We start from the raw sequence: 25,522 nt of genomic DNA on the forward strand, positions 1-25,522 counted from the left end.
AATCATAATTAACAAGCAATTATCCTCTTTCCACTAACCCTTAATGGCCTTACTAACATATTACTGCTTTGAAGAGTTAGTCCCAGAGTCCAGGCCCATTATAAAAGGCTGATTTCTTAAATGTTTTCACTAGAAAAAAAAGGTAATTATGTGACGTCATAGATGTGTTACTTAACTCAATGGGGGGAATCCTTTCACAATGTATTCGTATATTAAATCACATTATATACTTTAGATATCTTACAACTTTGTCAATTACATCTCAAAGCTGAAAAAAAAAAAAGGGCTGATCACCGAGCTGGGTCATGCTCAGCACTGTGTGCTATATACCACTGTCAAGAATCCTTGGGGGACGTGTCCTGCTCGGGCAGTGGTTCCCAGCAGAGGCTTTGGAGTCAGACAGATCTGGGTGGGACTGCACTGTGACTCTGCCCTTCCCTATCTGCCATCTCAGAAAAACTGCTTCGTCACAAACGTGTGCGTGTCTCAGAGGGTTGTGTTATCACCCCTTGCCCTCCAAACTCCGGTCATGCGAACCATTTGTAGTTCCCCAAAGCACCAGGCTCATTTCTCTGCTTAGCTTACTGTTTCCTCTCCAGGATGGTTCTCTCCTCCGACATGCTGCTCCTATTCTTGTTGGCTTCCTCTAAGACTTCCCTGCCCCTCAAGACTTGGTTAGGTGTCCTTTCCGTCTGCCTGCTCCCCAGCCACCCTCGGTTTACCCCTATGGTCAGAGTACTGACATTGCCTAGTCATTGGCCCACCTCCCCCTCACTTCAGAGTTGACTAGTATGTTGGGGTTTAGTGTATGCCAGGCACAGTGTCTAGTCCTTTACGTCAATTATCTTACTGAAGTCGCTTAACAACCCTAGGAAATACGTATTAGTACAGATGAGGAAACTGAAGCTCAGAGAGGGTAAATGGTTTGCTCAAGGTCACACAGATCAATGCAGAAGATCTGGGATTTGAACTCAGGCCTGTCTGACTCTAAACCCTTTGCAGTCAATTGTAAATTTCTAAGAGTTTACAGGGTTGAGCACAGTGAAAGCACGTGCAAGTACTCAGCAAAGAATGGCTATTATTATTTGACCCAAGCAGATTATAAACCTCTGGCGGGAAGGAATCTTAACCCATAGGTGCTTGCACCCTTTGCACAATACCCCAACCGAGGCTGAGTCAGTGTGTGGAGAGCGAGGACAGAGTAAGGCTTCTGGAATATGTCCCAGAGCAGCACTGATTGCTTCTCAATAAATGGCTGATGTTTTCTATCACGCATCTCTGCATTTAAGAGATATTTCTCGTCGCACTCTGGCCCCTCTCCACTTCTGTGTGAGGAGGGGGTGGGACTACAGAGGGGGCCCAAAGAAACAGTGGAAGCTGCTTTTTGATGAGACACACAGGAACCACCAGCCACCTAAATAAACGTCCTCTTTATTTTACCAAATATAATTTATCAGTTACGTTGACATTTGTCAATTCAGTTATAGTCACTATAAATAATTGTCATAGGACACAGTTCTGTAACTTTTTAAGGATATAAGAGTAAACCAATGTCGCTCCTCACAGCCGGGCCAGAAGTCCATGCAGTTTGTGCAATCGGGGGAAAAGAAATGGATCTTCCACGGAAGTCATGAAGTTCATTTTCTTTCCCTCTCACCCCGCAGCCCTCCCTCTGCTCACACACGCAGGGCTTGGGGCACGCCTACCTTCTTGCTTTTGTGGCAAAGGACACTCCGGAATCCCCCAGGGCAGCCTGGCTGAACTCCAGAGATGAGGAAGGGGTGGGGGGTGACTGGGGCAGGGGTGACTGCAGACCACAGGGGCACAGCCTCAGGGGCGGAGGAGTTGGTTTTGGTGCCTGTACAAGAGTCTGTGTGCAAATGGGTTTCGAGGTGGAGGACAAGACGAAAGAAGGCCTGAGGAAGAGCAGGAACAAGGCCAGGCTGGTGTTAATAAACTCTGCTGGACACAACCCCAGCTAGATAACCTCTACGATTCCAATTCTAAGGTTCTAGGCTCTGGAAGGTGGCCTGGGTGGAAATGGAGGGAGAGAAAAGTCTCTGGTGGTAAAGGGCAAGTTCCTGGGATGAGGCATCGTAGTGGTAAGAGTCAGGGTCACTGCCTAGTCTTCCCCTGGAGATGGGCCCTTTAGGCTACAGAGGGGAGGGCTTAAGGGGAAGCTGTGGATAGACAGGCTAGAAAAAACCTGCATCCAAATGCCCAGACTTGTACACATGTGAGTGTGGACAACAGAATCCTGATCTGTTCACGGTAACGTGTGGGGAAGATGCAGAGAGTCCAGTGTTCTCCCAGTCTTGTGCTGGGCAGAGAAAAGTGGAAGCAGTCGGTTGATATCCAGCCTTCTAGTTCTGAATCCTCTTTTGGGTGGCTGGTGAGGAGATGGAGGGAAGGGAGGGTAAGGGGAGTTTAGGGAAATCAACAGTGGCTGAACAATGGGGCTAGGGGCTCTAGCCGTGGTCAGTGTTGTGCAGAAGTGGGATCTAGGAGTGGAATCTAGAGGCGGAACCTGGCTCGGTGACAAAGATGGAAATACAGCGAGGAAACTTTCTCTGCCAGATTGAAAAGGGCACATGGCCTTTATATCTAGGAACGAGGCGAGGTTAGAACTGTGTTTCCCTTACCGCTGGCTAGTCAGTGCCTGTGCAAACAGGACCTAACACGTAGTAGGCACTCAATAAATAGCGCTCAAAGAATGTTTCAGACCGTGCCTGCAGATGAGCTCCTCTTGGGGAGGCTGTGTATTTGCTGAATAAATGAATGAATGAGTGAATGAATGATGAATGTGGGCAGAAGCCAAGAGAGAGGAAAACTGACCTCCATGGCATGAAAGAATGAGTGATTTCAGGAAGCGACAGGGTCTAAGGTGACCACGTGATTATGTCTTCAGGAGAGACAGCAGCAGTGAAACACCCCTGGTTGCCCTCAACCTCCCAACCATTTTCCACATACCCATTCTCCATCCCTAATCTTGGAACCCAACCCGGCAAGCTCTGGGAAAGGTCGTGCTTGGAAACAATTAGAGATAAAGGTTGAACAGAGTAATCAGTTCTCTGGGCCCAGGGAGGATGCAGATCTTGGCAAACTATGGGTAGACATGGGTCAACAGGGAGACCAGGCCACTGCTCATTTCTTCCTGGATGAGACAATCAATTGGAAAAAAGATCAAAGGGAGGGGTTGGTGGTATTTATCAGGCAATCGGGTAAGGAGCACGTACACAATTTAAGGAGTTTACCTCATTCTTTTTGAGAGCAGGGTAGAGAATAGGGCTAGGATTATTCGGGGCCAGAGCAGCTGTCTCCTGCTTAGTGCTTTGAAGTTGGTCCATTTCTAGAAAAAGTATGTGTGTGTGGGAGGGGAAGGGAGAGTGACATTTAACCCTCTGTTCAACCAAAAAGAAAAAAAGAAAACAAAGACAAACCTCCAAAACCAGAGCCCACTCACAGAGGCTGAGTTTGCTAAAGCTAAACCAAACGTCCCCAGATCCCAGATGGAAACCCCTGCCCCAATCCACTTCACCTGGAGGCACCCACCATGAAATTGCACTTGGTGATTGTCTCAAAAATCTACTTGTACTATTCATCTCAGTCCATCTGTCCTGCCTGAATTCTTGCTCTACAAACTTGGCTCAATGTATAAAAATTCCCATTGAAAATAATGAGAATTCGGTATCAAAGCGAAGTCCTAGAAAGAGGTGGGAGTGTCGAGTGGGGTGGGGTGGGGGAAGAGAAACCAAAAAAAATTTCACACAGAAAGTGCAGAGAGGTGGAGAGAAGGCTGAGTGACCAGGCTTAGTCCCCGACATCCGTGTCTCGGTCCCCAATGAGCCAGAGGACATGGAAGCTGAGTGCTAGGAGCCCAGTGCCGAGCAGGTCCCCCAGGGCTGTCAAGTACGGGATGGAGAAGTTGTCCGGGTCCAGGCCCCGGCCCCACATCCAGTGCACCATCCAGTCTGCGATGTACAGGAGAATCAGCACCTGGAGAAACAGAAGGGCCCAGCCTGCAGCCATCCCCTCTCTCCAGGGGGAGACAGAGGCCACACGATCAACCCATTCATTGCATCACAAGGCTTGGCTATCCACAGTCCTTAAGCTGGGACAGCTCATCTCTCCGCCCCAGCAACCCCTCTATGTTCCTTCCCTCCACAGTGACCACCTTGAACAGATGACAGGAGTAATTCGAGTTCTTTGGGAAGGAAGATGCCCCTACTCCCTGGAGTCACCCACATCAGCATTACATTCTGCTCCTAAATTTACCAAACAAGAGGCTTCCTAATTGACATCCTACTGCTTGCAGGAATTCAGCCCTCTTGCCTCTAATTCTGGGTCATCCTATCCTCAGGTCACTCCAGTTCTTGCCATGTTGGCCTCTTTGGGAGCCAGGCAGGGGGCTGAGGGTTGGAGTTTGATTTTCATACAGGGATTTGTCCTCAGAGCAGAGTGGAATAAGGACAGCGTTTGAGGCTGCTGCCGGCACAGCTGTCTGAGTAACAGTTGATTATCCCAAGCTGCCTTCCTCCTGACCCTTCCCATTCTGCTGTTGTGGGCTCAGAGAATGCAAGTTTATTTTAACATTAGTCCTAGCAAAACAGAATTAAGAATAAGTCGGCTAAATACAAAGCAGACAGTGCATACCAATTCAAAAGACGTTTTGGATTATCTGCTGCTTTGATTTATCTGTGCCCTTGCTTTTCTTCCATTACTACAGAAAATTAAGAATGATCTAGATTAGAACCTTGCTAGTGGGCCCAGGACCAGTAGCATCAACAACAGCTGGGAGCTTCTGAAAAATGCAGAATCTCAGGCCTCACGCTGGATCTCCTAAATCGGAATCTGCATTTTAACAAGATTCACACGCACTTTTAAGTTGGTGATGAACTCGGTCTAAAATATTCTGGTGGAGTGGGCTGGCCTGCATCTTTTATATAGTCTGCATGATTCCTGACATTTGGGGATCCCCAAATGACTGCATCTGTGTGAGAATGAAACGGTTTCTAACGGTAAAGCTCCAACACAGTCATTTGGGAGGTTTTACTCCTGACTGTACTTTGTAAATACTGTGGTATGCAAATTCTTCCCTGAGGGGCTCAGATGCTGGAACCAGGGCCACTGGGGGATCCAGAAGCCAGAAGTGATGCCTATTTTTAGGCAAACTTGGTTGCTCTCCTGTCTTCTCTCCAAGGAAGCCAGAGGTTACAGTTCCAGCACCTTCACGTTCCACCTTGCCCCACACACAGCTGCTTTGGACTCCTATGGCCCTGGCCCCAGCCCTGGGTGAGGGCCAGCCCCCCATAACTTCACACCCTTGCCAGCAGCTGCAGAAGCATCCCAAATAAAGAGCGTGGCCAGAAGGACTTCGGGACGTGTCCCACGAAGGGAATGGCAGCAGCTGTCCCCATATTCCAGCCTCCCGAGCAGGCCCTGGGACATATGGCTGTGAGGGGGCGGCGAGGGGATCAGGAAGAACCTTTAGAGGGGATCAAGTGCCATGCTCCCGCCCTGCACAGGCTAGAGAAGACAGCAGAGGTGAGAGTGTCCCCCAGCGTGTCCACAATGGGGAATGAAGCTGGGCTCATCCTTCCCAACGTGGCCAAGGGCTACCCTCCAGCCACAGACCCTCGGCACATACACCTTCCCTTTTCCCACCGAGTGTGCTTCACCCCAACTCACAATGGAACGTGGCAAGTTGGGTACGTTGCTGCGGGGAAACTGCATGTGGTTGGCCCAGCCCTTGCTAAGATGTCCTAACACACAACATTTCTAAAGTTGGGGATGAGGGGTTGGAGTTATGGATAAGGGCTTACCAATAGGGGACTGGTTAAATGAAACTATGGCACGTCTATACAACAGAAGAGAATGCGGCCATAAAAATCAGGGTGTTCTGCTCTTCACATATGGGTATGGAATGATCTCTAAGATAAATTGTTAAGTGAAAAAAGCAGGGTGTGGACAGCATGTATAGTGTGCTACATGTGTGTTAAAAAAAAAGGAGGGAAATAAGAAAAATATGTATGTTTGCTTGCATAAATATAGAATAAACTTGAAGGATACATAAGAAACAGATATAGATAAACAACAAGGTCCTACTGTATAGCATAGGGAACTATATTCAATATCTTGTAATAAACCATAATGGAAAAGAATATATATATATATTCTTATATATATATATATATATATATGTAAAACTGAGTCACTTTGCTGTACATCAGAAACTAACACAACACTGTAAATCAACTATACTTCAAAAAAAAAAAAAAAGAAACAGATAACACCAATGGCTTGTGAGGAACATAACTGGATGGCTGGAAAAAGGGGAGAAAAGACTTTTCACTGAGGTTTCACTATGAACCTTACACATTTTTTGAACTATGTGACTGTTATTACCTATTCGAAAAGCAAATCTGTAGAAATTGAAAATGTGATACTAAGGGTGAGTTTGGCTATAAAGGGGTTGCATGAGGGAGGCTTGTGGTGATGGAACTGTTCTGTATCTCGACTGTGGTGGTGGTTACATGAATGCACATGTGATAGAATTGCATAGAACCACACACACACACACACACACATACGAGTGCATGTAAAACTGGTGCAATCTGAATAGCTTTGTGCATTGTACCAACACTGATTTCCTGGTTTTGATGTTGTGCTATAATTATGCAAGATGTTACCGCTGCAGGGAACTGGGTGATCAGTACATGGGATCTCTCTACATTTCGGGGGGCAACTTCTTGAGAATATATAATTATTTCAAAACAAAAAGTTGAAAGAAAGGTAATACAAAGCCAGGGAGAAAGCATCCTAGTATTACAGAACGGCAAGGCTGGATGGGATCCAACAGATTATCTAGTGCAGTGGTTTTGACATGTTTTCAAGCTGTGAAACCCTTTATTCAAATGAAATCTCCCAAGGAACCCCAGCATGTGAACAGAGCCACATGGAGCTCTGTGGCCAGGCTAGTGGGGGTGGCACCTGCCTGAAGTCCACCACCTCTGGTCCACTCCTCTCAATTTACAAATGTATCATTGAGGCTCAGAGAAGTAAAACAACTGAGCAAAAGTCACACAGCATGGTAGTGACTTTGCTGGAACTACAGCCTGTTCTCCTGAGCCCCTGTCCAGTGTTTACTGGCCACACAGTCACAGAGAAAGAGTTGGAAGACTCTTTCTGGGCCAAGCCTGGACCTCCCTTCCCATCCCTGCAGGGCAGCCCTGGCCCCCCGCCCCCATGCCCCTGCCAGTCCGTACCTGGAGCAGTGCAGCTGTCATGTAGAAGATGATGAAGATGAGTGTGAGAGTGGTGTGCCCGCCCTGCATACAGCTGATGGTGTAGAGGAACACCAGGTGTCCTGGGACCACGAGGAGAAAGAGGACCCGGGCCGAGCGAGAATTCACATCTGGGACCAGGGGAGAGATGGTGTGAGGAGGAGGAGGGGAGGAGGAGAACTGGCTCCAAGGGACCTTTCAAAGTCAGGAGGTGCCACACTACACTCCAGGGCAGCAGACAGCTGACTATCTCTCTGTCTCCATCCCATGGTCCCCATCCCTCAGGGTGTCCCAGGAAAGGAGAGCCTTCCTGCCTGGGCTCTGCCCTCCAGAACAGCTGGTACATACAGCCCAACAGTGAAGGAGAACCTACATATGCAGGCCCCAGCTGTTTCTGAAGTGATGGAGTGAACCTAGGAGGTGGGGACTCTGGCATTACCGGGACTGAAGAAGGTGGTACAAGGGCTGGGGCAGCGGCGAGGGGCTTGCCCAGAGTTCTCGCCTGGCATCCCGTTCATGTGGAGGAAGGTGGAGATGCGGCTGGCCTGCACAGCCACCAGATTGCCCCCAACACCTGCGGAGACACATAAGACCTGAGACGTGGGGGTGGGGAGTGGGGAGGGCATGACCCATTCACCAGACCCCAGGAAAAGAGTGAGACACTAAGAAGGAAGACAAAGACACCCTTCCTTCCAGGGAGTCTTCCAGGCTCCTCCCATCCTCCATGCTATGGAGATGTGGCAGTCCCCCATACTCCTAACACGGCTGAGAGTGCAGGGAGGGACACAGGTGGATCTGCAGACTCAGGGAGCCTGCCTTCTCCATCAATGCAGAGTGTACACTTGCGGTCAGACATAGCCGAGGGGACAAGGCCCTGCCTGGCTCAGCCCCTCTCCAAAGCTCTGCGTGGTCCCAGGCATCCAATGCTCATGTGCTGGTTCCAGTAACCAGTTTCAAGTAGCAGTTCAAGTTGTGAACTATCTGAGCTGGACTCTCTTGCCTGCTAGAACCCTGACTGATACAAAGCCCCCCAAATCCTCTGATCCCGCCCTCTTCTTTCCCCTAGGCAGCTAATGCCGAGACCTCACCATTAATCACAGGTGTGAAGACAGCCATCCCTGCAAAGTTGGGGTCTGAGACAGTCTTGTCCAAGATGAGGCCTCCCACACTACACAGACACAAAGACAAGACACAAAGACCAGTGAAGGCTTCTGTTCCGGTCCCCGGGATGAGAGGTACAGGTCCATCTGGACGTGGGCAGCAAGGCGGCTCCCAGGAGCCCCTTGTCCTTCCAGTCCTCGCCTCCCCTTGCCAGACCAGCTGATGCTCCTGACATACACGCTGGCGCAGCACCCCGAGCAAGCTGGGGCAGGCAGCTGTCTCCTTTACCCACCTCCCAAGTTGGCTAGAGGAGCCGCCTGCTGTTCTGCCTGCTCAGTGTGATTTCCCCTTCTGGTAACAGTGCTGGGCTTTTCCTCAGGGAACCACCTCTCTCAAACTCAGTCACTGTGGTTCGAGTGACACTGCTCCAATGATGGCGAGGCCCCAGGCCCATCCAATCAGAGCAGCACATCCCTAAGGCCACAGTGATTGGTTCAGGGATAGCCACATGACTGGCTGACAGCCAATGACATTCTATAATGGGACTCTGCAGAACTGTTGACAGAAAGAATCCCTGCTGGAATTAGTAAGCGTAAGGAAGTGCAAACCTGAAGCTGCAGGCCAACACAGAGAAAAGCAGAGCTGAGACATGGAGAATACCGGGGCCCTAATGATATCATTTATGTCCCTGAATCCAGCTGTGCCTCTTTAGTTCTCTAAGCCAATGTGTTCTGCTTTCCAATGAAACCCATTTCAGATGGCTTCTGTCACTTGCTACGGAAGGACATGTAACTGATCCACTGTTGAAGGCATTTCTAGGGTCTGTGCCACACTTCCTCTTTCCGGGGCTTAAAATCGAGTCTGTGGAAGGGAGGGGGGAGGGGGAGGGTGGGCATCAAGGGCCTGAGCCTACCTGCTGATGGCCATGGCAATGATGACAGGCTCCCAGCCTGAGTACAACACCTCCCTTGTGGCTGGGCTCCGTCGAGCCAGCACCACCCAGACAGGCAGCAGGGCCATGAAGAAGGCACACACCAGGGGGTAGATATATTGCCAGACATCTGAGAGAGGCAGAGATGGGAGGGAGGTGAGCAATGTAGCTCCCTGCTCCCAGCCTCCCCTTAGCTCAGCCTGCAAATGCCCCAACAGATCAACAGTAACACCACACTAAATGCCAGTAAATATATTACCTCATCTGATGCTCACTGTAAACCCGGGAGGGAGATGGGACCAGCCTTTTCCATTTGTAGATAAGGAAACCAAGGTGAAACCTCCTCAGACATTGAACTTATTAGGGGCACAGACCAGATCCTAGGTTTCTTGCTTTGATTCCCCAGAAATCCCTATCTCCCCTCCTCTTCTTCATTTTGCAAGCAGATTCCAGCCTTCAGTTCCTTTCCTTTGCCCTTGCCCCCTTACCCCTCCAAGATAAGTAAGAATATACAGCACCAAGCATATTTCTCAAATACTTTCACCCCTGCTCCTGCTGCCTGCATGAATTTGAGATAAGTACTTAGCCTCATCTCTCTAAGGCAGGGAGTTATTACAAACTGTGCTCCAACCAAATAGTTAAGAACATAGAAGAAATCCTTACACATGTGCAAACCCACTACCATCTCTCCCAATCCCACCCAGGAGTCCACCCTGGTCACACCCTTGATTGCCTCAGCCTCACCCTGCTCCAGGTAGAGTCCCCAGCTGATGCCTGAGAGCAGTGCCAAGGTGATGAGGTCTCCCAGGCTGGCAGCAATGGGCGTGGCCACATTGTCTGGGTTGATTCCAATCTTGCGAGAGCCAATGATGACTCCAATCATGATCATGCCTGGGGAGGAAGGAGAGGGGCCAGGCAGGGTAAGAAGAGATAATGGGGTATCAACCAACAAAAAGAGAGATTGAAGGTTTAGTTGACACCTCTGGGGCAGCCCTTCCTACTCCCCTGCCCCTCCCTTCCCTTCCTTACCCAGTACCAGGGAGGCAATGAAGGCCGTGGCCACGCTGCTGGCACAGAGCAGGAAGGCATGTGGGATACTGAAGTGGCCGTCAGGGATCCAGCCAAAGACGACGGCTGCGATGGACGCCAGGAAGCCCACCACCGTGGCCTGCACCTGAGGAGGGGAGTGGTAACTCGGAGAGCAGAGCGCGTCTTAGCTGAGGTCACTGAGCACTTAGCCAGACCTCTTCCTGCCCTCAGCAGCCCCAGGAGGCAGGCGGGGCTGGCCTGTCCAGTCCTCCCAGGCTGGAATGATGTCTTTGTTTATTTAGTTTCACACCAGACACCAGTACTGGGTAGTGCACCCTGCAGGAACCCAGGACATGTTACTGGCTGAATGAGTGTTCCTCTGGGGATTGGGGGAGGTTCAATAGAGCCTGAGACTTCAGTCCAGACACAAGGCCTGGGACTCAATGGGGAAGACTCCCAGTTCGGAACCTGTGTGCCTCATGGGGGGATGGGACAACAGCAGTCAAGGACCTTCAGCACTCCTGAGTCTCCTCCTGAGTCTGATCTGTGGGGACACAAGCCCTCTGCACCACTGGAAGCCAAGAACTGACACTGTAGATACTGGGGTTCCCCCCATCTTGGCTGTTTTCCTGGGAAACCTGGTTACCTCCTGGAGTCCCTTTGGGAGAAGCCAGCTCAGCAGGATGCTGGAGCTTTACTCAGGAGCCGGCAGGGGCTGACTTAAGCCTTTCAAATTCCTGACCAGGGAGGAAGCTTAGCCCCACCGTCTCTGGTCCCTGCTCTCTTACCTGGATGAGGGCCATATTCCCAGTGATCATCCGCCAGAGCTCCTTGGGTGTGTCCATGTGCCCGATGTTGGCCTGGGAGAGGGAGGACAAGGGTCTGGAGCTCCAGGCTGGAAAAGGCCTGCAGCTCCATCCATTAGGACCTTGCCTGGATCAGCAGGCAGTGCATGTGACCTAAGACTCTGGGACCAGGACATGACCCCCAGGGAAAGTGAAGCAGGGTCGAGGGGCTGGGGTGAGAGGGAAGGAGCAGAAGATCCTTGAGCTCCTGCCTCTGGCTGGGGATGGGAAGGGGGCTCCCAAGGCAGCCTCCTCTTCTCCCCTCCTCTCAGGACAGCCACTGAGCAGAGGCCGATTCCATGCTCTGCCCTGCTCACCTGGGCAGCTCATTCCCACATGGGTTAGAATGACCTGATCCTTCCCTGGCTCTGAAGCCAGCTTGCCATCTTAGGGAAGAAAGGTCAGCTGCTGGTGCAGGATGGAGGCCATGAGAGTGTCTGGGAAGGAGTGAGGTGGCATGGGAATAGGCCAGGAGGGCAAGTTGGGGAGGGCTAGGCTGGCTGCCACTTCTCTCTGCTGCCTTCTCCAGGCTCATGGCCATGCAGGGACACCCCTGCCACTTGGCTCCCCTGGCCTCCTGAGTTTTACTGCTTCCTGCCTCCCACCCCATGGGGCCTGTATCTGGTTCAGTCTCTGAACCATGACGGCCGATCTAAGAGTTTGGGGAGGTGGAAGTGATGAGCAGCCGCTCTTCATCTCTTCCCTTACAGAAGAGCAGCCTGCCATGGGGGAAGGGGATGGGATGGGGGGAAGGCCTGGCTCTGCTCCTGCCCAGCTGCAGAGTAGGGCTGGAGATCAGAGGAGGCCCCCATCTGTGCAGGTGGAGGGACCAGCATGATGCTCGCCTGTCAAAGCTGCACAAACAGTCACGAGGCGGGTTGCGAAGCAGGGGGTGGGGCAAGAGTCCAAGGATGGCTGGGACATCCAGAAACCGAGCCTGGGAACCACTCTGGGCAGGGAGCTCCTGCCCAGGAGCAGGACAACCAGACTGGGGTCTCCCTACTCCTTTCCACCCCAGACCCACACTGCAGACCTGGGCAGTTGAGAAAGGCCTGTGGTGATCTCCTAGTCAGGCTCTGTGCTGCCCCGGACTCCTCTGTGTGCCCCGTTCCTCCCAGCCAGGACACTCACTGCGGTGGAAAGCCTTGATGCCAGGGTCATTTCCAGGTTCCCCTTAAGCCCCAGCAGTGCAGGCACCAGGATGAAGACCTCTGTCACTTTCTGGAAGACTTCCCAGTGCTGCAAGGTGAAAACAGAACCCAGGCATTTCAGGGCCCCAAAGGGCTGGCTTCGAGGTTGAACGTGAAACTGAGTCCCCCTAAAAGCGAGTTCCTGTTCCAAGGTTATGATTAATGTCTTTATCCAAAACTTTAATCCCTTTCTTGTCCCTTCTGACCTCAATCCTGTGCTAAATGAACACCAATTAGCCACAGTCAGATGACTAAGATTGCTGAGGTCAATCATAACGTAGTTAACGTACAGACTCAGGCTGTTTCTCTAGGTCAAAATGAGCTAACAGACCCTGGGTCATGGACCACCAGACCATAGACTCTTAAACAGTAGGCATCCTGAGTCCCAAAAGTACAATTAAGAAATGTCACAAGATGATGATTAACCCCAGCTTCTTTGTTCTTCCCCTTTAAATCCCCCTCACTCAGAGACCAAGTGGGAGTGGATCTGAGGCTTTTCTCCCACTCCCTTGCTTGGTGCCCTGCAGTAAGCCTTTACTTTGCTGCAAACCTGCTGTCAGAGTTTGGCTTTTTGTGCCGTGTGCACACGAGCCCTTGTTCAGTTACGACTGGATAGTCTGGGAGCAGGGGCTTGAGGAGGAAACGGAATCAGCAGGGAGTGAGCACGTCAGGCGCCTTTCCTCCAGGAACCCTGGAAGCAAACCAAGTCCATGGTACTCCAAACAACAAAGCCCCTGCTCCTGCCACCCAGAACAGGGGAGACGTAGAGGGTCCCTTCCAGTCAGGAGGCCCTAGCCCGTCTCTGCTTCTTCTGCCTGCTTTGTGGAGCTGGGGGAGAAGACGGCAGGGACCCACACAGCTGAGTCACCCTGGGGCTGGCTTACACCCCAGAACTCCTTTGCAATCTCCCTTCAAATTGCCTTCAGTCTGGTTTCTCTGTGGCCTCAGCCTTGAGCGGTGTTGTCTCAGCTGTTGAGCACCGGGCTCCAGGGGGCTGGGGTTGAGGAGATTAGAGAGTTTGTTTGGTTTCTATCTATCTCCAAGGGCTCTGGGCCTCAGCCACAGCAGCTCTCCTTTAGAACAGGCTCTGAATTAAGACCGTGGCCCCCAAACCTCAGAGTGCTGGTCTGCAAGAGGTTTTTCATTCCTCCTCTGCATTCTCCTGCCCCAATCTCTCAGTTAGGAAAGGGAAGTGTACCCCTGCAAGGAAGAGCACTGGACTGGGAGGCAGGAGACATGGATTCCAGCCCTGAGACCATCAGGCCTGGCTCTCCTACCTATTTCTTCAGCTAACATCTTCTAAGTCTGCACCATGTGCCAGGCTAAGGCTCTATGTGCATTTTCTCATTATATCCTATCAACAACCCAGTGAGGTAGGAGCTATTTTTATCCCACTTTGTAAATGAGGAAACTGAGGTTCAGAGAGCACTGCACTCCTTAGTGCTAAGAAGGAAAAATGTAGGAGCCAGGATTGGTTATTTGAAAGCTACTTTAGTTGCAGTTGAAACTGAGGCAAAGTGCTCTAATGAGCAAAGGCAGTGGACTGAGAGTCTTGGGTCTCCCACAAGAGACCACAAGGATGGGCCTCATGCTCTGTCCCCAACATCCTCCCACAGAGACCAGCAGGGGTACCTTAGACAAGTTATAAGGGCCTTGAGCTCTTGACTATAAAAGGTACACTTCAGGGACCAGATCAGATGGTCCCTAAAGGCAATTCCAGCACTGACAACTCTATAGTTAATGATGAGCAAGGCTGCAAATCAAACCCACAATAAGATATCACCTCATACTCATTAGGATGGCAGCTATTAAAAAACAAAACAAAATAGAAAATAACAAGTGTTGGTGAGGATGTGGAGAAACTGGAACACTTGTGCACTGTTGATGGAATGTAAAATCGTACAACCACTATGGAAAACAATATGGCGGTTCCTTAAAAAATTAAGAAGAGAACTACTATATGATCCAGCAATCTCACGTCTGGTATATACCCAAAATAACTTAAAGCAGGGTCTCAAAGAGATATCTGCACATCCATGTTCATAGCAACATTATTCACAATAGCCAAGAGGTAGAAGCAACCCAAGTGTCCACTGACAGATGAATGAATAAACAAAACATGGTCTATAACAAGGGAATATTATTCAGCCCTAAAAGGAAGGAAATCCTGTTACATGCAACAACATGGATGAACCTTAAGGACATTATATTAAGTGAAATAAGCCAGTCACAAAAAGACAAATATTATATGATTCCACTTATATGAGGTATCTAAAGTATTCAAATTCCTAGAAATTGAAGTAGCATGGTGGTTACCAGAGGCTAGGAGGAGGGGGAAAAGGGAAGTTAATGTTTAATGGGTGTAGAGTTTCAGTTTTGCAAGATAAAAAAGTTCTGGAGATCTGTTTTACAACAATGTGAACACACTTCACAGCATTGAACTGTACATTAAAAATGGTTAAGATGATACATTTTATGTGTTTGTTACCACAGTTAAAAAAAAAAAAAAAAAAGAGGAGCATGGAAATCAGAGGGGGCTAAGGCCAGGATTAGAGTCCAGGGGAGGCTGGACACTGGGGAGTCCTATAAAGGCAAGGACCTCTCTATTCTTGTCAGAGTTCTTTTTGTGGGTGTGTGTGGGGTGCTGATGGCAGGCGGAGTCCCTACCAGGACCCAGGGGAAGGGCTCATCTCACTAGGGCTGGAGCGTATCTGTACCTGAGCTCCTGGCCTAGCTCCTCACTGGTGGAAGGCGCAGGACTTTTTTAGGGAAGGCTCTTTCTGAAAACTAAGGATGGGAAAGAAACCCCCTGTCCCCCAGCCATAGTTGCTGAGCTTTCAGGCACCCACAGGAAGAGCCAGGAGGGATGCAAATCCCTTTTCATCCCTGGGCCCCCAAAGAGAAGGCAGCCCCACTGAGCCCCGTCTACGCTGGAGGAACTCGGGGACTGTTGCTCTTGGACAAGGCCAGCACATAGCCCTGGGGTGCCAGCTCCCAGCAGGCAAGGCCTTGCTCAGCTCTGCCTCCTCCTCCCTCACCTCAACTGGACACACAGCTCCAGAGATGAAGAATTCTCTCTGCTCCCCTCCCCGCCCCTCATAAGGGTGGCTGACCCATAAGGGTGGTTTGGAAGCTCCGCTCAGAGCCCAGCCTCGTATCCCCTCCTCACTGCATAACACCTGCCCCTCCCAGCTTCCAAGCCGCAGGCTCTGAGAAAAGCTTCGATCTCCAGGTAGGCATATGTAAAATATGTGTACTTATCGGCAGAGTGAAGGAGCCCGGAAAGAAATACTCCAAGAGTATGCCAGCAATATTTTCTTAATTGTTTGTAAGGTATATTGTTTGTCTTTACGATTAAGAAAAAAAATGTATGAAGCTCAGCTAAGCCCCTCCAGCTGCCACTATAAATACTCCCAAATCCCTGCGTCTCCCAGCTCACACGCACCCTCTCCTTCAACTACACAAGGACCTAGAAGGGATAGGGTTTTAGCAGTGATGAGATTCGGGACAGACAGGCAAGAAGAGCCAGTGGCTGCAATGACAGCCCTATGCAGAAGTCTTCCCGGCCGGCCAGGATACAGCCTGGAACCTCACACCCCCTGCGCCCCTACCCAGCAATGCCCTGAGCTGGCACTCGGGTCAGGGTAGCCAATGTCTACACACATACTTTCTTCACCCACAAAAGCCTCTCAAAGACGCAGCTCAGGCAGGGGAGCCTCTGACATGTATGTAAACACACACACACACACACACACACACCCCCCTACCTCTCTGGGAGAGGCCGGGAAGCAGGCTGCCCTGAGGTGAGGGGTAGAATGGGCAGGGGCCGACAGTGTCTCTCCTTCCTCCTTTGGCCTAATTCAGGCCCATCCTGTTCATCCTGGCTGGAAGTGCCTGCCCCTGAGGTCAGACCAGTCAGCCAAGCCTTCACCCACACCTTCCTGCTCTGCTGGGGGTGGAAAAGGGCACGTTCCAGGAAGCACTTGGCGGGAAGTGGGGACAGAACACATCGACACTGCTTCTCAGAAATGCAGCTCCTCTTCCCTTTCCTTCTCTGTCTGTGGATACAGGGGAGTGAGGGCTCACTGGTCCCTGATATTTTGGAGGTCAGGGATGAGACAGTTCCCTTCACACTTCAAAATAATCCCAATTCAGAGCAATCACCCTAAGTCTCGCACCTCAGTGGCCCTGCTGCTACTTCATCCTGATACTTCCATCTTGCCTCTTCTATCCCTCACCTCTTCTGGCCTCAAAGACAGACCCCTGCCTGCCTTTGAGTGTTCTGCCCTGAGCCTTCTTCCCCTCCAGGGAGACAGCAGCAGGGAAGAAAGTCACAGCCTGAAAAAGCTGGAGTCAAGGACATGAAGAAGACTAAGATCCTTAGCAGCTCTGAGAACCAGGCTGTGGGAGAACCTGGGAAGTTGGGCTGGAGTTTACCTTTCAGGGTGAGGACTGAGTCAGCTTAGATCAGAGTAAACCCAACCTTCACCTGAGGCTTTCCCCCACCACCTGCAGACATCCTCTAGGTGTCCAAGGAGGAGGGCCTCAGGGCAGCACCTGGGTACAGAGGGCTGTACAAAGTGCGATAAAAGGGGTGGACATGAGGAACCTGAGTGTCCTACCCAGGAATGCCAGCAGCCACGGGGGCAGGCCAGCCATGAGAGGAACGCTTCTTTCCCACTCCACTTATCTAAGCCCATGCTTGCCATCCACTTTCATCTTTGTAGACTCTTCTGTATACGCAGCAGGAAAGAAAAGCCAGAGGAGGAGGTATTTCAGGGAGGGGGTGTCTCCTTTCCTTGGGATCCTCAGCAAGTGAGTAGTGAGTCAGGATAAGGAGCTGGGAGTCTCACCTGTTTTAACACAGCTGGGGATTCCAGTGAAGGCTGGCACACCACCTCCTGCCACCCCCATCCCTCAAAAGGCTGACAGAAGAGGGGAGTGAGATGCTCTGCAGCCACCTAGGACCAAACCAGGAGGTGGGGCAGGGCATCTGCAGCATGGAGGCTCCCAGATCCCAACCCCCTTCAATTCCACCACTGGGCCCAGTCCTGCTTTCCTTCCCAAATGCTATGGGAACGTTCAGCCACGGTGGGGAAGTCGCAGCAGACTGCAGTCCACTTAAACTTTTCCTACTTTTGGCCAGTACGCCAGCCCCTTATCTCACTGCAGAGGCTGGTTCTACAGGCTGAGTGGAGAGGAGGGCAGATAAGAGGAGGGAGAAATGGGCCTGGGGAAGAGACTGGGGCTTCTGCAGCAGTGGAGAAAAAAGGGGGGGCCCTGGACCAAGGAGACATCTGCACCAACACGGCCTTCTGCTCAGCTGCTCTGGGACACTGGGGACACTCTACAGCCAGCTCCTCCTGATGGCCCCAGCCTCTTAGGGCCCCAGATTCTGTCCCACTGAAGGTCATCTTAGCTTGTGAAGGGGGAATGCGGTGTGAATCCTTAGAAATTGTCCTGCTTTTCCTGAATCCGAGATTGTCAGACACCCCTTTCGCCCCCTTAGATATGGAATAAGAATCTCCCTGTGGTCCCTGACCTTTCTGCTCCCACCCCTGCCATGATATCACTGCAGCCATCTGCAGGGCCTGCTACAGACCAGCTGTGGCAGGAGGCTGGGGGAGGGGGACAAGGACAAACCAGCCATTGTCATCCATACCAACTGGACCTTAGCTTTGGGGTGAGCCTAGGTGCCACACTGAGGGCAAATGTTGGCCCTCTGTGGGCACATTGGTCAGGCTCCAAAGATTCCCTACCTGGGTTTCTCAATGTCTCAGGACCATGGGTGAGGGGTGGAGGCAGGCAAGATGTCAGAAGTCTTTTCCATCTCTAGAACTCTCTTCAGTGTGTGAGATGGGGGGAGGGAGGGGCCCTCTAAGAACTTTTGTTCTTGCTCATTTTAGAATGTAACTCCAGCTGTTCCAGACTCCAGTCTACCCTGTTCTTCGGGGAAAGACAAAGAGAGCAGACCCCTCCCAGAGTCTTTAACCAGTTGGCGAACCACGGTCACGGTGAAGGCCATAGAGGTTAATGGCATAGGTTCTGAGTCAGATGACCAGGGACAAGTTCCCTAATCCCTCTGAGCCACAGGTTCCCTATCTACACAATGGAGATGGTTATGGTTCCTACCTCATGGGCCCACAGAAGAGTCCAACAGATGCTCCCCACTACCGTTCTTACTATCCAGAAAATAAAGCCACCCCTTTCCAGGTCACCACCAGATCCTGGTTCTATACCCTTTGGAGGCACCAAACCAGAACTGGAAAACTCTTAAAATGAAAACCAAGGCCACAGGAAAGGGATGGAAGAGGTGGAGAACTGCTACCCTGGTCTCATTTCTCCTCCTCCCATTACCTCCACTCACTGCCCTAGGAGAAGGAGCAGCTACCAGGGGGAGGAATCCAAAGCCCGCCTTCCTAGCTCCTGACATGAGGAACAATCCCCAAGATAACAAGTTAGGGGAGAGAGCAGGAATGACATAAACACCATCCTCATTAGCAACCAAAGGTGCAGTGTTCTCCTAAGGACTCAAGTCAAAGTGGTCCAGGTAGACACCATTGAAAGAACCACCTAGAACCAACCACCCTGTTTCCTGGGACAAGGGCATGGTGAGACTTGCCAGCAGGAGTCTCTGTATTACCACATGCATCGTTGGTAGGGTTGGATGGGAAAAGGGGAGGGGATGCTGAACTCCATGTCCTCCTGAGAGATTCCATGAGAGATTATATTTTGTCCCCATATATGTCACATAATTAGCACTTCTATGTCTCATCACACCAACACCGACCCCCCCCCCCCGAATCATGTATCAGACAGCATGTGCCCACCCCCATTCCCCAGCAAGATCCTGCCAAGGTTACAGGCAGACAAGCAACACAAAATGCCTTTAAGAAACTTCCCACTTAATTTGAGACCCTCTTGGCAGCTGGACAAATTCCTGCCCAGCAGGGGGATGAAGGGGAGACTTGAAACTGAGTTTTCTCCTATGGGCATCCTTGAAACCCCAAAGTAAAGGGAAAAGAAAGTACAAAGAGGAGACCTATCTAAATGTCTCCTACTGAGCTGGGCTCAGCAGAAATGCCCAGGAGGGATGGCAGGCAACAAACCTATTCTATCTCTCCTCTTCCAAGCCTGAGCTCTGGAACCAATTCTGCTTCTGTTAAGCAATACTGCCCTGACCACCTCCCTGGGACTACTGAGCTTCCTCAAGGCTTCTGTAGACAGTAACTAGACGAAGAAGCCAAGGACATGATCCAAAGGGAAAAGTACTCCAGGAAGCAGCAGCTGCTTCTGACAGGGAGGTGGAAGAAAAGCTCCAAGAGACAGTTTCCCAGGAGGAAAAGGTGGCTCCGGGCTCAGGGTCAAGAGCTGCCCTCCCCAGGTCCTACCTGTACGATGTCCAGCACCATGCCGGCAGCCACAGTCCCAAAGCCTGCCAGGAGGAAAGGAAACAGCACTTGCAGCCCGATGGAAAAGGAGGTCTCCTTGAGCGGGGAGGGTGGTGCGGGGCCACGGTCTGTGCTGACGTCATCACTTTCATTGCTCTGGCTCCCGTTCTCCAGCAGGGCATCCTCCTCCCGAACCCCCTTGGCGTTGGCCCGAGACTCAATCACCACCACCTCTACCCCAGTCCCATCAGGCCCCAGGAACTCTGAGGTCCCGGCCAAGGGCTCTCGCCCGGGGCCATCTGAAGGGCAGGGTGAGGCAGTAGGGCCAGTCCCGTTCAGCTGGTGGACGTCCTTCGGCTCCGGCTTAGAGGACATGACGGGAAGGGAGGAGGAGAAGGGGGAACTCTTCTCTCTTTTTTTGCTTTCTCTCCCTTTCTAACTCGGGAAAGAACTTAGTCTTGGGGCGAACCCAGGCTTGGTCGCCGCGGGACCTCTTCCCACGGCTCTCCGCTCCTATCAGGCGCTGCAAAAACTGATCCACCAACAGGCAGCCCCATCAAGCACTGAAGCCACGAGCTGGAGGGGAGCAAGAAACTCCTCACCAGACTCTGCAGCTGGCCACTAGGGGTGCAGATGCCTGACCCGCTGGCCAGCACTGTGCTTGGGGGAAGCTTCTCTGGCCTCTTAACTTCTTTGGTTCTCAGTGCAGGCTTCTCAGAGCAAGGGGCATCCAGAGTAGAAGAGCCCAGCTAAGCCTGGGGTGCCCTCTGAGGTGGCCCTTCTTTCATTAAAGTAGCTTGAGTTCAGATCTTTCAGAAGGCAGCCTCGGCCTGGGGCTGTGGCTCCTTCCCCCGCCTCTGGTTGGGCTCCTTCAGCTTCCCACAGCTCCTCGGGCTCTGCTGGTCCCAGGGCACTGTCTGCTGTCTCTCTCCTTTTTTCCAGAGATGCCCTTCCTTCCTGGAAAGACCTTGCACCTTCCCAAATCCCTGGTCCTTAAAGTCACAAGAATCTGTATGGAACACCTTATGTAGGAAGAAAGAAGACAAGAAAAAGAGAATGTTACGATACAGCAAAGGACAGCTCCTACTGGGAGAATCCTCCCACAAGGCAGGCATAAAGAGTTTGCTATTTGCCTTCCTTTTTTCATTAAATCACCCATTCCTGCCCTGTGACATCTGGATGCCCAGAGGGCACTATCCCTGCCATGCTCCCAACAGGCAACCCACTGCCTCGCAGGGGCCACCACTTTGGTCAACAGCAATGAGATGTGGCCAGCCTGGGATTAGGAAGGTGCTGTGCAGGAGACCCTGGCATTGCCTTCTCAGCGACCGGGGATGGGAAGGGATGTCCTGGGGGAGATTCCTTCTTGAATGCCCATTAAGAACCCAAGATTATTAAGGTGTGGTCTCCCAGTGGGGTCAGTTACAAATTCAGTCACAAGCTCCCTGTAGCCACCCTGCTGTAGAAAGTGATTGTTTACAGTCACACAGGGCAAATAAGCAGGGAGAATTTGATCACTGAGTGAAGGTCCCCAGACCCCTAAAAGCCCCAGCCCCTGAGGAAAAAAAAAACAACAACTGGGAGGACTTCCTGGGCAATGGGGCAAGGCTGCCAGACCAAGGCCAAGAGCCAGAGGCCTACCCATTCCTGCCCTTGAGAGTCAACAGTGTTACAGAAAGCTCAGACACTGACTTGGATCCAGGCCTCTGTTCCTACTTCTCTCCCCCTGCTCTTGGCCTTGTGAGCTTGTCAGATAGGACAAGGGTGTTATCTCAGTTTGAAGGGAAAGACGGTAAAACTATTGGTTATTATGCACACATTTCAGTTCTCTAGGTTCACCCTGTTCCCCAGGGTTACTGAGAGTTGGATATAATGGAATTCTTAAAAAACAAAAACCAAAAACAAAAGCACCATCCAAATAAATAAGTAAATAAAACAAAGCAAAATAAAAGGCAAAGCAGCATAAGCCAAAATGCACTTGCTCCCAAATGCATGTCTCTTTAGCTGTAATGGCCCCACTTTTCTTGCCTAAAGCAATCCCCAGGCCTTGATCCCGCCCTATCCCAGCTCACCAGAATAGCTCTCACAAGTAAAAAATAAATTTAAAGAGAATTTCCCTAGGAAAGATGAATAGGTCCTTAAGTATTCCAAACACACACAATTAGTCAACTCCTGTTTGGGAAAGGGTGGATCAAACTCCAGTAACTGGCCCACGGGAACTGTTTTCTTTCTAGTCACTCACGTCACCAGGACTCCCTTTTCCAGTCTCCTGAAACACTGTCCTGTGGTCCTTTCAAAAACCCTCACTAGAGATCCAGGAGGAAACCTCTGAGCAAGAGAGAGTCCACTGTCCCTTGCCAGAAAAGTTTCTGAGTCCGCTAAAACTTGACCCTCCCTCCTCCTCCCGTCTTCCTGGCAGGTCACCTAACCTGAAAGGGGGGCTCGAAGGAAGAGAAGCCAGTCCCTCACCCCACTCCTTCCAGTAACGGAGACTTCAGATGGGCCTAAGGCCATGGGATGAAAGAAGCAAAAGTGACCCAGGATGCCCTGAGGAGGGGACAAAAAAGACCGTCTTAGTATCCCCAAACCCCGGGAGGCAGAGGTATCTGGGTGGCCCTCCCGCCTCTCCCCGATTCAGACTCAGCAAATGCGCTGCGCTCCAGGTCTCCCGCCCTCGCCACCCACCCCCTAGACCCAACAGGACTGACCTGCCCCTCGCTGGGGAGGAAGGGGGGCGCCTGGCGTGTGGCAGCAGGGACCCGTGGTCTTGGGGGGTGCAGGTATCCCCCTCTTCTCATCACTCCTCCTCGGCAGTCCTCCTCGGCCTCCGGCGTGCCCCCTACACCCCCAGCCAAGGCGAGCGTCCAGCCGCGACACCCGGCTCGCTACATTTCGCCTCTGCGTTACTGCGAGGCCGCCGCTCCGCTTCCACGAAGGGGAGGTGGTCAGGGAGGGCAGGATATACCGCCTCGCTCCCGAGCGGGGGCTGGGGGACCCGGACGGGGGACCGTGGGGCCGAGCTCACTCGCCCCCAATCGCTTCTTGCCCGGGCACTTGGGCCCGACTGGTTGGCTGCTAGGGGCAAACGTGATCTGGGGCAGACTGGGTGGCACCCCTCCCATCAAAAATAGATTCTGGATGGACAACTGCAGCAGCCAATCGGGGGCGGGGGAGGGGGCGGGCTCAGACTCGGCCTGGCCCCTTTCCTTCGCTTCGAGCCCCGGAGGCGGGGCGCCAGCAAAACGCAGTGCGAGGAGTGACGGGAGCCCGAGGCTGCCTCGCGGGTCCCAGCGCCCATCCGCCGGCTGCCCGAGGTTCCCGCTCCAGGCGCCTTGCCACCTCCGTCGGGCCCGCCCCGCCGCGCTGGGACCTTCCCTCGCCCTTTAAAGCAGTGTGCGCCTGTGCACGTCTATCCCTGCATCTTGAATGTTTCCTTGAGCCGGAGAGACTGGGAAACCTCCCCGTGGAGCCTGCCAGCTCTGACCTCCGGGCCTCAAGCAGCCATCCCCGTGCTCTTAACCCCGCGCTTGGTTCCCGGAGAGAACCGTCCCTACCTTGTTCTTGGACACAGCTCCTCTCCTGCTGGCTAGTCTCCTCGCGCTTCCGCCAGATTCCGCATTCCACCAAGCGCGTGGCTCAGCCTGATGGAACCGGCCTTAATAAAGACCCAGCCTTGAAAGGGGCGGGAAGAGAGGTCAGACTCACCGCTGTGGTCCCACACGCAGCACCTGAGGTAGGGGCGGAGGGGAGCCTGGCTTCCTCTGACCCACTGATCCTGGTGGCAGCATGGGAAGAGATGTCTCCGTCCCGGCCTAAACGAAGTCCAACTTTCCCTGACGCACCTTATGGGATCAAAGAGGGGTGTTCCCATTTCGCCGTTTGCCACTTCCTCCCTGGGGTATCTCCACCTCTCTAACGCAAACTCAGTACAGGTTCTTTTGGGGATGTTTTTGTGCAGGGGGTGTGACCTCCCCCATAAAGGAACCGCCTCCCCCATAAAGGAACCGCCACCCCCAGGTTTTCCCCTCTTGTCAGTGGAACCTGTGACCAGTGGTTCCTTCCTGTCATTTTCCTCCCGGAAAGTGGCTAAGAGGTGCATTCGAGCATGACTCTAGACCCCTGGATGGGTTTTGGAGTAGAGGTGTGCCTGGGGAGAGAACACAGTGCTGGGAATGAAGCTTTTGGCTGCTCCTTCCTCTTTCCGAAGTACACACACACCCCAGCACACAACAGGAGCAGGTAGTTCCCTTGGGCAAGGATGGCAAACGTGTATAACCTAGCTCCTCACCTCCCACTCTGGTACTCAGGATTATTCCAGTTTAGCTGCTGGGACATTTGCATCAAGGCCCTGAAGTCTCACAGCACCTAGCAGAGGAAATGTCAGTGTCAAAATTGGGGTTCTAATTTTGGCTACAAACACTGAGTCTCTCCGCCTGGAGACAGAAGTAACTGCTAGACTAGGAAACACTGGGTTTCTTCCAAAAGGATCCGTTTTTCAATAGGTGGTGTAGGGATGGGTGGGGAATTAAGGTTGATGTATCTGGAGACTTTTCAATCAGGGGCTGGGAACAATTCCTGCTCCATTCAACAGTCTTCCCTGCTCCCTTTTCATCTTGCCGCAGCTAAGCCACCTGTATGTAAAATCTTGATCTGCCTTCTGTTCCCTTCCCACCTTCTTTTTTTTATCCCCCTGAAACAGTTTCCCCTTTCCTGTGAGTTTTTTTTTAAATTGAAATATACCAGACCTATGGGAAAGTGCACAAATCCTAAGTGTGCAGATCAACAAATTACGACACAGTGAACATACCTGTATAATGGCCACCCAGATCAGGAATTCGACCATTACTGGTACCCCCAAAGCCCTCCTCATGTCTCCTCCCAGTCACCATGCCACCTTCCTTCCCAAATTAACCTCTATCTAATCCCATATGTTAGTTTTATCTGCTTTTGAACTTTATGTAAATGAAACCATTCAGTTGGTACTATTTTTTAAATTAATTAATTAATTAATTTTTGGCTGCGTTGGGTCTTCGTTGCTGCACACGGGCTTTCTCTAGTTGCGGTGAGCGGGGGCTGCTCTTCCTTGCGGTGTGCAGGCTTCTCATTGCGGTGGCTTCTCCTGTTGCGGAGCACGGGCTCTAGGTGCACAGGCTTCAGTAGTTGTGGCATGCGGGCTCAGTAGTTGTGGCACACGGGCTTGGTTGCTCCGTGGCATGTGGGATCTTCCCGGACCAGGGCTCGAACCCGTGTCTCCTGCATTGGCAGGCAGATTCTTAACCACTGCGCCACCAGGGAAGTCCCTCAGTTGGTACTATTTTGTGTCTGGCTTCTCTCACTCAGTATGATCTTTGTGAAATTCATGCATATTGTTGTGGTAGCAGTAGCTCATTTATTTTCATTGCTGCATGGTATGCCATTGCAGATGTTGATGAAAAAATTAATCAATAGTCAATCTAAGAAAGAAATAGAAAATTTTATTCAAGACAATCTGAGGATGATAACTCAGGAGACAGTTTTTCAGAAACCTCTGAGGACTGTTCTGCCCATTAAAGATCAAAGCACAGTTATATACATTTTTGAGACAAAGTTTTATACACCAAATGACATATTGACAGTTTACGCAATCCAGACCTGCAGTATAAAGTAAGTAGTGGGTCATCATGACCCCTTACAAGATTGAGAAGGAATGTTATCTCCTAAGGAGGTCTGGTTAATACAGATGCACAACACACACTAAAGGGGAAGGAGGAGG

The 25,522-nt window shown here is 51.6% G+C and overlaps 1 protein-coding gene across 3 annotated transcripts; it reads right to left on the reverse strand.

Annotated features, from left to right (window-relative positions):
* Nucleotides 1-1,411: 1,411 nt before the first annotated feature.
* Nucleotides 1,412-23,671, reverse strand: SLC41A1 (solute carrier family 41 member 1). Of its 3 annotated transcripts, XM_068541595.1 has the most exons (12): nt 23,613-23,671; nt 23,325-23,442; nt 19,771-20,792; nt 12,321-12,428; nt 11,133-11,204; nt 10,345-10,489; nt 10,060-10,206; nt 9,298-9,445; nt 8,372-8,451; nt 7,723-7,857; nt 7,266-7,414; nt 1,412-3,996 (listed from the first exon to the last, which is right to left on the reverse strand). In XM_068541595.1, the coding sequence occupies exons 3-12, from the start codon at nt 20,143-20,145 to the stop codon at nt 3,811-3,813; spliced, it is 1,545 nt and encodes a 514-aa protein (XP_068397696.1). In that variant the 5' UTR covers nt 20,146-20,792; nt 23,325-23,442; nt 23,613-23,671; the 3' UTR covers nt 1,412-3,810. The 3 variants fall into 3 exon arrangements, with proteins under 3 accessions (XP_068397696.1, XP_068397695.1, XP_068397697.1); XM_068541594.1 differs by lacking the exons at nt 23,325-23,442; nt 23,613-23,671 and adding an exon at nt 22,479-22,859; XM_068541596.1 differs by lacking the exons at nt 23,325-23,442; nt 23,613-23,671 and adding an exon at nt 22,200-22,272.
* Between the last annotated feature and the right edge of the window lie 1,851 nt (nt 23,672-25,522).

This window comes from Eschrichtius robustus, chromosome 3 (genome assembly GCF_028021215.1).
Source record: "Eschrichtius robustus isolate mEscRob2 chromosome 3, mEscRob2.pri, whole genome shotgun sequence".
Lineage (NCBI taxonomy): Eukaryota > Metazoa > Chordata > Mammalia > Artiodactyla > Eschrichtiidae > Eschrichtius > Eschrichtius robustus.